This window comes from Centroberyx gerrardi, chromosome 4 (assembly GCF_048128805.1).
Source record: "Centroberyx gerrardi isolate f3 chromosome 4, fCenGer3.hap1.cur.20231027, whole genome shotgun sequence".
NCBI lineage: Eukaryota > Metazoa > Chordata > Actinopteri > Beryciformes > Berycidae > Centroberyx > Centroberyx gerrardi.
Window position 1 is genome coordinate 27,762,765 of NC_136000.1, and position 10,872 is coordinate 27,773,636.

The 10,872-nt window shown below is 41.7% G+C and overlaps 1 protein-coding gene across 1 annotated transcript; it reads left to right on the forward strand.

Annotated features, from left to right (window-relative positions):
* Positions 1-4,643: 4,643 nt before the first annotated feature.
* Positions 4,644-9,983, forward strand: olfml1 (olfactomedin-like 1). Its single transcript, XM_071914873.2, has 8 exons — positions 4,644-5,109; positions 6,141-6,244; positions 6,564-6,754; positions 6,841-6,944; positions 7,860-8,045; positions 8,887-9,067; positions 9,150-9,309; positions 9,466-9,983. The coding sequence occupies exons 1-8, from the start codon at positions 4,981-4,983 to the stop codon at positions 9,626-9,628; spliced, it is 1,218 nt and encodes a 405-aa protein (XP_071770974.1). The 5' UTR covers positions 4,644-4,980; the 3' UTR covers positions 9,629-9,983.
* The last annotated feature ends 889 nt before the right edge of the window (positions 9,984-10,872 follow it).

The window sequence follows — 10,872 nt, forward strand, 5'->3', positions numbered from 1 at the left end:
TATGTGAAGTCACCTGACAATGAAAACCGTGCATGTAGGATATAATTGAATGCTTGGAAATGTTCCATCTTTGCAGGATTAACCTGGTTGTGGTCTTATTACGTTCGCTCCAATTGCATCTTCATGGCTTGCATCATTTTCAGGTAATTATGTTTTGTATGCAAAACCTATTTCTCAACTAGTAAGTGCAGGTGTTAGACAAATGCAGAAATTTTTGCTTTAAAACATAATGGACTGAAAGGTTGAAGTTCCCTAAAATGGAAATACTGAAAAAAAAGAAGAAGTGTACTTTAATAGAGTACTTCAATTAAACCTAATTATTTTCTACTCCTGGGGTTGACATGGCATTCGCCTTGGCCTGCTGCACCAGGGAACGCCCCGATGCTTAAATTTTTATAAAGTGGAACCATGGGAAGTCAGACAACCTGCAGAGAGGGAGAGGGGGAGAGAGAGAGGGAGAGAGAGAGAGAGTGAAAGAGCGAGGGAGGGAGGGAGGGGAACAGAAAGAGAGATGGGAAGGTCAGAGAGCGAGGGTGAAGCGAGGCCAGGGACGCTGAAGTGCTGCTACTGCATGTGTAGAAGACCATATGGTAATGGTAAAAGTATGAGAAGCTGATTGAAAGGTGACAGTATATGGAGAATACCTTATTCTCCATATACTGTACTATATGAGGTGACATGAGTGAAGAGGAGAGTGATAATAAAGCAGAGATAATAAAGGAGGACAAAGCTGCAAGGTCTTTGCGGTTCTAGGCCAACAGCAATAAAAGATAGGCAGCAGAGGTTGGCTGATGCATTATAGCAGAAAGTCCTTTCCCTCTCATCCAGGGTTATAAGAGTTGTGTCCTCTCTACCTGTCTCTTCCTCTCGCTATTGTCTACCTGTCTGTCTTTCCCCTTGTCTCCTTTTTCACCCACCAGTTCCTACCTGTCTTTCTACCCACCTGTCTGTATCGCTGTCTAATGTCTGCTTTTCCTGCCAGGCCTTACTGGAACTGAATTTAAATGTCGTCTTTCAGCTTGCAGGGGCCCTGTCTATGTGCTTTTTTTTTTTTTATTATTCAATTGGATTCAGTGTGCTTTATTGGCATAATCAAATTGTGCCTGTATTGTCAAAGCAGACCGAGGGTGTAGCTGCAGTTGCATCACAAATCGCCTAGCAACTATGGCTGGCGGAGCCGAGGTCCACTGCAGAATTGTCCGTTAGACAAGACGAGATATCTCAAAAAGATAGTTGTGGTGTGGGTGTAGGTCCTTTCACTAATGTTATAAGTAATAGTGAATTGTTCAATAAAGTATTTGTTTCCAAATTTAGGTTACTGTGACACAGTAAACTGTCGTTTTAGCCCTATAAACACTCTGAGTTGTAGCTTAAAAAGTCTGCTCAGTTAACCAACTGTCAGTCAACTAACTGTTGGTTTTTGGCTTTGTTAGCTAGCTAACTAGCTAGCAAGCTGATTTAGTAACCAATGTTAAAGGGAATAGTTCACCCAAGAATGAAAATTCTGTCATTATCTACTCACCCTCATGCTAGTTGAAACACGGGTTTGTTAGTCCATATAACACACAGGGAGGTTGCCAGCACAACTCCATATCAGCCTTCTTCAAAACAACAGAAGTCTGTAGGGACCGGTTCTTTAGAGCTCCAAAAAGGGCAAACAAATCACCATAAAATTATTCCATACAGCTCATGCAGCATAATCCAAGTCTTCTGAAGCCAAACAATCACATAGTGAGTGGAAAAGACCTGTTTTTACACCATTACAAATCTTTACTACAGCCGTTTTCGAAAATGCTCACGCCCAGACTTCATGTGAATTTTTCTACTTCCGTGTTCACACTCCTACAAGTGCCTCATTCAGATCAAATTTTACGTTTTCGGTCTTTGGTCTGTTACCTAGCTGTTGTAGGTTCTCTCCCTATAGCACCGATATTAATTTTTTTCTTTTTGGGTGAACTATTCCTTTCATGTTAATATGCTAACTACTAGCCCCTGCTAGCTACTACAGAACGTTAGCTATTGTGAACATCAAATGCGTTAACAAGCCAGTAACAGTAAGCTGACCAGTTAGCTAGCTAACTAACAAGCTGACAAATTATCTAAGCACAAAATCAAAAAGATGTATCAGTGATGAAATGAAGAGTCTCAAGCTAAAACCAGCAGACATTAATGTCTAAGTTTAGAAATGGAATTAGCTGTTCTCAGCCATGCTTCCAGACCACCAAAAAAATCAATTGAGAAAAGAAAAAAGACACCAAAGCAGAAGAGATGTGTTTCTGAACTATAACGTGACCTTCTACTCGTTTCACTGTCTTGTACCAGTTTATCTTCTATACAGTTGAGCCCCTACAGAGTTAACTGTCTCCAACAGGAGGTACCTGTCTGTCTGTGCTCCCTGGCATTAAAACCTCATCATCTGCCAAACACAAAGACTGGCAGGAAAGGTCAAGAGACAGAGGGTGGTGGGAAGCTGACACACACACACACACACGCACACGCACCCACACACACACACATACCAGCGTAAACATAAACACAAACATACGCTTGTACACACAGACGAACATACACATTCTCATAAGTACACACACACACACACACTCACATGTGCATATGTGTTGACACACACGCATGTACACACACATGCATACACATACAGAAATCTGACAACTGTAGCCTTACTCACACATGCATAGACGCACACACACACACACACACACACACACACAGACACGCACACACACATACACACACACACACACACACACACACTAAGCTCTTGGGAGTCCTCCTGTCATTCTTGAATGTGAGCCCGGTCAGATGTCTTGCTGAGACTCTATGGATATTTAATAGGTCTCCTCCACAAATCTGAATGAATCTTTCATGAGGTTACATCTCATTGTGTGCGTGTGTGTGTGTGTGTGTGTGTGTGTGTGTGTGTGTGTGTGTGTGTGTGTGTGTGTGTCTGTGGGGTGAGAGTAAAAGATTACATATAATGGATAAGAGCAATTTGATCACCAAAAAAAAAGGTAGGTTCCTCACTTTTACTGAAAAAGACAGCAATCAAATTACAGTTTCTTCTGAAAAATAGTTCAATACTTGTTGAATTATTCATATACATGTTTGAGGGGAACAAAAGGCATATTGACTGTAAACGCTTTAGATGCAAACATAATGGTCAATGGTGTCACCTGTGACAATGCTATTGACATTACATCTGTAAACTGGAGTACAGTGTCTTTTCAATCTTATATTCTATAGATTTTTAAACCAAAGTCTTACAAAGGTGACTGGGAGAAATCAGATCATGTTAAATTGAAATAACCCAATGGATTATATTTCTGATCACGTACTGAACCTGGATGCTCACATTCTTTCTGCACTGCTGTATTATTGTCACTACACCCCCAAGAGGGATTGTTTGTAGTTTTCTTTTAAAATTTTGCACTACTACTAATTCAAGACGTAAGGTGGTTGGGGGGGAGTGGGCACTACTGTAATGACTTGTTTATCAGTGGTAAATGCCTTGTGGCCAATTCCTGCTGTGATATGGCGCCATCTGATGGTAGAAACCTGGTATGACTGCAGAGGCCTATTCCAAGTTCCAAGACAAAATAGATCTCCAACAGCAGATGCAAAGAAGAGAGAGCTGTTGCCATCTAATCTGTTAACAATGTTATGGATTATCATGTCCTCTGTTATCCGTGTCCTGTCCCCACACAGTTGTTACTCTATACGGAGCTACAGTAAGCCCTGTTTTTAATATGAGCCAGATCTGGTAATATGTTGAAAGCTGACAACCAGATGTTTTATCTGTCATGAGGCAAAGCCCAGGAAACAGAGCCAGGTGGCTATAAGAAGCACCAGATGGAGCCAGAAGTCATCCATCAACAGCAACAAACTATTTTTACCTCACTGATAAGTTAAGGGCGAGTCACAAAAGAATGCTACGAATGAATTCATTTGAGCAACAAACAGGACAGAACAATTGGAAAGTGAATCTTCCGGTTTCTCATGTTGCATATAGGCAACAAGTTCATAGACACTAGAAACATTTTAGACACTTTGAAATAATAATTTTGGAAGGTTATGATGAAATGAACAGATCAGAAGATCAGAATAACCTGTCTCTGTTTAACATCGTAATCTATAAATTTGTGGGCAAAGAAATCCAACAGTTACTGAAAGCACAATACAATACAATACCTTGCTGACTCAAAGTAATCAACAGATTATGTATGTGATTGCAGTTTTAAGCAGGTAACCAGGAAAATGTTGCTGATTAATAACATTATTATTGTTGCTGAGATTAATCTCCATAACCCTGCCAGTGGAAAGAACCTTTGGTATGAAAGCAAGATAGACAATTCTCCTGATTTGAATACTACAGACTATATATTTTTCATACAGGATGCTCTAATTCAGTGTTTCCTCCGGTTATACAGCCCACTTAACGCCTTTTATTGAACAACTGCTGCTCTGCCTGAGAACTGAGGACGTGTCAGTGGGCCATCTGGAGAGTATTACAATAAAATACCGTAGGGTGGACCAATAGGGTATGAACTTTCTCTGTTGATTTTAACTCTCTCTCTCCCTTTGTTTTCTCTCTTGTTCCTCAAATGCACACACACACCCACAAGAGAGAGAGAGAGAGAGAGAGAGAGAGAGAGACTGGGAGGGACCCAGGGGTGAGGTTCAGTTGGATCCAAACCTACTGGAACCAAGACTGACTAGAGAAACAACAAGACAGAAAGTTCTGGAGCTACGACTCTGAGCGGGACTTCACAGCCTACTGAAGAGGAAGAGGAAAAAGAAAATGCAGCCAATAAAAGACTTTTGAGGATGCTTTTCCAGATAGCTGGGCTGTTGTAAACTCCGATTCAAGCTACGTGGATTGATCACAGGATACCTCACAGGAACGTTTCCAAAATAGACAGGGAAAGGTCTCTTTTTCACTGACAAGCAGTCTCAGCGCTAGCGATGCCAGGCAGCGTGGTTCCTGTCCTCCTCTTGTCTCTGTCCCTGACCGTGGGTTCAGTCCAGAGCCAGTCTTCCACCCAGGACACCTTCATAATCCAGTACTTAGAGAGGAGACTGGCACAGATGGAGGTAGGTGGTCACAAACTGTGACACTTTGTGATGCTTTGATTCACCTCAGGTAGTTTCAAAGTATTACAGTAACATGGGAGAGAGTGCTCTTTTCAAGGACCTGATGTCATCTTTTTGACACTCAATCTTATCTCTTCTGCTCACCCTAATTGCTTCTATATTCTCTCTCTCCATATAGCTCTTACTCAAGCTCCTTTGATCTAGGAGCTTGACCTTATTCTACTGTTGCATGCTTTGTAACTTACTAAGATATAAATGTAAGGGTTGGAATCCATCTCACAACTTTTTCCCTTTAATGCCAAGAGTGTCTGACCTTCTGCCAGCAGGTTCAACCCATGAATCAGAGGATGTTGAAATATCAGATATCACTTTGCATCAGATTGTCTTGGACTGCAGCACTCTTGGCATTCTCTCAGCTACTCTGACTGCTCTTCTTAACATCTTTCTGTAATGGTAATGTCATCAGCGTTGGAGGCTGCGCTAGCCAAAACTATCAGCCTGTGAATCAACAAATCACTAGAAAATATCTGTTAATGAGATAAATGTGAGTGACACTACTATTAGATTAGGAAGTCAAATCTATTGAGAAAATCTATCTCAGTATGGTTTCTGGAAATTTGACAGTATACACTTCACATCAGAAGGCTCTTGGTACTTTGCCTGATTGTGTCTATCATTAAAGAGTAACTAAACCCAAACCTAACACTGTGTAAAGCCTGGCATCAAATGGTAAAAAACATGCTAATGAAATGACCATCTGCCATTGGCTGATCTTTGGTGCCAGGTGATGTCACCACCTGTTGTACTCTATAGAAGATGACATCACCTGGCACCAATGATCAGCCAATGGCAGATGGCCATTTCAGCAGCATGCTTTTCACCATTAGATGTCAGGCTTTACACAGATTTGGGTTTGGGGTTGAGTTACTCTTTAATATCAGGAGCGTTGCATGCTTTTATTCTGTACTGTTAACACCAAATGTTTCTCTGATACTTTGCCTAAAGCTGTTTTCCTGTGTCATTGACATCAGGAGCGGCTGACTCGATGTGAGCAAAACACGGTGAGCGTAACCCAGAAGATCTACGACCTCTCTTCTGAGGTCAGGGGTCAACTGTCCACTGTCACTGTTCTGAGGTACCTTACAAAAAACTTTACAAAAACTTAAAACATTGACATACACCAGAGTTGACACCCTCAGTCTCAGTGGCATGACTACTGTATGTCAAACATATGGAAATCCACTTTTTGCACTAGAAGCAGACAATAATGGCATTTGGCATTTGATCTTAAAATGAAAGAATGAATGAACAGTTTGAACAAATGAAGAAAATCCGTCTACCTGCGCAGGTCGGAGGTGAAGAACTACCTCAACAGTGAGTCAGTGTATGGCTAAATAGAGAAACTAGTCGCTGAACGAACAGATAAATGAAATAATAACCGTTTTGCTCCAAAGATCAGAGGTGAAGAGCCAGGTGGATGGTATGTCCATGCGTGTAGACCGGGTGGAGAGGGAGCTGGAGTATCTAGAAAACAAGATCCCTGCCCAGTCCAACATTGAGATGGAGGAGGCACTGCTGGAACAACAGATGAAGGCAGCGGAACTGGACCAGCTGAAGAAGAAAGCCAAGATCAAACTGGAGAATGGTAAGAGGAGTGAATGTGAATTCCTTAACAATGTACCGGCACAATGATTACCCATCCACTAACAGTGTTCTCTCCAACATCTCCAGACTGCAGCACAGCCTTGAGTGCAGTCAAGTCTCTGAAGATTGTGAAGAAGGCGGGAGACACCTACGGCTCCTGGTTCAAGGACCCCTCTGAAGGATCAGCCAAGGTTCGTTCTTCTCTAAGATGTAATTATCGACTCTATACAGTGGAGAGAGAGGAGTTTTTCTCACTGAGCCTGTACTTATCTAGCTCTCAGTGTGCCATTGCTGATGGAAGATCCACTCACCACTTTCCCATGACAATCACATTAATGGTACTTTTAAGGCTAAATTCATCCTGGATCAGCACTCCCATTCTTCAACAGTTGATAAATGATGGGATGTGTTTGATGATTGCTTGCATTGTGATGTTCTTGATGATTGCTGTGTTACATGTATCATTTTGCTTTCTCTGCATGTGTCCAGTGCAGCTACAATGGAGTTTGATAGCAGAACATTTTTCAGCTATTTAAAAAAAATCAATGGTAAATGGTTTTGGTGTCAGTCCATCAGAAACAAAGAGCAAGGGGGGCATTTTGCGCTGACATTCAACAATCATACAGGGAGAAATCCATTATAGAAGAGGCCAGAGACCAATTTCTCCGCCCACAGTAGCCTCAATAGACCAGAATGCAATGCAGCCACAAGACCTGTTGCGTTTGCAAGGGACATGGCTTTTTCTCGACTTTATCTCAGTCTCTTGCTCTCACAATGCTATCACTCTCCACGTACACGAATAACCCAGAGCTGAATGCAACAAGTCCAGGCACGTTCTCTCTGGGTTGTTGAAAAGCATTCTGGGAAACGAAGGAAATCACTAACTGAAGTAGAAGTAGACCAGGCAAGTTGAGGGAAAGTGGGTACACCAAAAAGTAATTACAACACTTGATCACAAAAAACTCCTGGAATGCATTGAACATCACAGGCTAATGATATCTACCAGTGTATCTCAGGGTGGATTTTTCCTTTAAAACCTGAGCTGCACAAGAAAATGTTCACTCATTGCTGTCTTGGGCATGGCAGTAACTGAGAGAATCTTTCAGGTGTACTTCCTCAGCGGGCTCAGAAACAACACTCTGCTGGAGTACGTTTCTCTGAGAAGCTTCACAGAGGGGACACAGCCAGCTAAGGTGGTGGAGCTGCCTTTTCACTGGCAGGGAACCGGCCATGTGGTCTACAATAGATTCCTCTACTACCACCGGGCAGAGACTCCCAACCAGATACTGAAGGTGAGTGGCTGAAGTGGAAATCAAACTTACTGTATAGTAGCTTTAACACATGTGTCTTTCCCTTCAAGGCAATGTGGGAGCAATACAGTACTCTTATACAGTATTGGCAGTTCTCCCTTTTCTGTGTTGGTTTCCACTGTGTCTGGAGGCCATATTGGAGGTCCACATTTCTTGGCAATAACAGCTTATTGCGTTTCTAAATTTAGGACTCAGACTTCATAATTACATTGAATAGACATTCTGTGGTGCTTTGACTGATCATTTAATCATTGATACATTTGATCTATTTTATGTTTTTGTCAGCTTGTCAACCATGGTATCTGGTCAACTTACTTTCACTGTCTTTGTGTAGCTGAAATAAAATGGCTAGTACCTAGTTGTGGCTAATAACATTAAAATGAGTTGCTTTGCTAAGTTAGCTTGTTAGCTAGTCAGTTGGCTAACAAAGCCAAAATTCAACTGTTAGTTCAAGTTAACTGAGCTCACTCTTCTCAAGCTACAACTCAGGGTTTTGGAGTAGAGACTAGGGCTAAAGACAAGACAGTTTACTGTGTCACAGTAACCTACATTTGGAAACAAATCTACCACCATTTACTCTTAATGTTATTGGATGGACCTACACACACACACACCACAACTATTGTTTTCAGGTATCTCTCTTTTTCTAGCTTGGTTTTATATCGTTAGACATTGTTTGTGTACAGTCAATTCTCCAGTGGATCTCCAAGATGACTTCAGTCATGGTTGCTAAATTTCTGACACAACTGTAAAGCCTTTATATCTACAGTGATGAGCATCGCTGAATATGTGTAATATTTCCATTCATTTCCATCGCATAAAGGTAGACCTGCTGAACAGTACAGTGGTGGATAGCACGCTGCTACCAGGAGCTGGTCGTCTACCTGCCTACAGTCTGAACCCCAACACCTACCTGGACATGGCTGTGGATGAACTGGGCCTCTGGGTCATCCACGCTGACCCTGACTATGGAGGAAACCTGGTCATCACCAAACTTGATAAAGGTAAAGGGTACATCCCCCTACTCTCATACACACACACAGTAACCCTGGTCCATATTCACCATATTTTTCATGTCCACCTCAGGGTCCTTGGCAGTAGAATACACCTGGGATACGCTGTGTAAAAGCCGTGATGCTGAAGGAGCCTTCTTGATCTGTGGGACCCTCTATGTGGTCTACAACACGCGCTATGGGGGACGCTCCACCATACAGTGTCTCTATGACATCCATGATACCATCCACAGGTGGGCTTACCCACAGACAGACAAACATACACATGCACACGCAAGCAGGCACTCTCATAAGCAACCATGCACACGTACACACACACAGAAACAGACTATACTTTAATACTACTAGACTTTTAATATTTTCTCATTTTGTTTGCCATCCATCTGCAGCAATGAGAGTCCTGTGCTGTTCTTCCCAAAGCGCTACACCAGCCACAGCAGCCTCCACTACCACCCTAAAGACAAACAGCTGTATGCCTGGGACGATGGCTACCAGACCATATACAAGGTGGAGACACGCAGGAATGACCAAGCCCCCGCCAAATCAGTTTAATATCTACAATGTTCATCAGTTAGAAACTTGTGTCTACTAAAAGTTACTGATGAGTATATTCTACTGCTGTCTTTGGTGGCATCCTTTGGTGGCAATGGTTGCTACCTTTATCACTGTTATCATTACAGAGAATATTATCACGTCAAACCAAAGGCACATTGTAGTGGCAAAAATCATCTTAAAGTTGGGTATTTCCTTTAACCCCTATTCCACTTTCCTATTGTTTTTACCACATAGAGAGTGCGGGTGCAGTATGTCAGACTCGCAGCCTTGTTTCCAAAAAGATATCCAGAGAGAGTTCATCATTCACTGTTGCTTAGAATTTATTGCAGAAATAAACTTAATACAAAAATAAGATGCAGTCGTTTCAGTGTCCTTAATTTTTAACTGCAGCGTTGCAGATGCCATTCACCAGCAGACACGTTCAGAGCTGAGGCTGAGGTCAAAGACGGTATCTGCTGTAACCCGCTTTCTCCCCCGCCAGGCGTCATGCCCACCAACTTATAGGAGCGCCCTCACCACCTGTGGAGGGCGCACACTTTACTTGATAAATAAAATAAATTAATTAATAGAAATAAACTTAAATGCGGCTCCTACACACCAGCCCCTAATTGTTCTCTATAGAATCAATTACTTAAATTAATTACAAAAGGAGCCATAAATAAACAACTGACCAATGTATTTAGAAAAATAAAGTATATACATTACATCCCTTTACTGATGTCTTGATCTTTAGAAAGAAGACCTATTCTTCAGTCTTATGCATTATGTAGACCTGATATGTTGTAACACCACAATAAAGAGCATTGAAGTGTCATAGATGTGTATGTTCATGAAATTGTATGCCTGAATGGAAATATTTAGGGTAGCCTATATGGACTGCTGGTCCAAATCTAGCCTACTGTTGAGAAATTTTCAGAAAAACTATCCCTTCAGATAGGCTGCTATCCCATATAGAACATACAGTATATGCATATTGTCTGTTTATAGCCAGGTATCTATGCATCTGTGTATTTTACATATAGACCTACTGTATAGCCTGTGTGCAAGTGTTTCATATATTTTTGTGAGTATTTAGTAGTATGCATATGTGTGTGTGATTTTGCATAGGCATATATATGAGTATTTTATTAGTCTGTGTGCAGGGAGTTAGTGGAGGGTAAACACCTTTCCATTTGCGGGTTTAAGTTTACATACCTTTTTAGGCTGACATAAAGCTTTATGATGTAAATTCATAGTACACA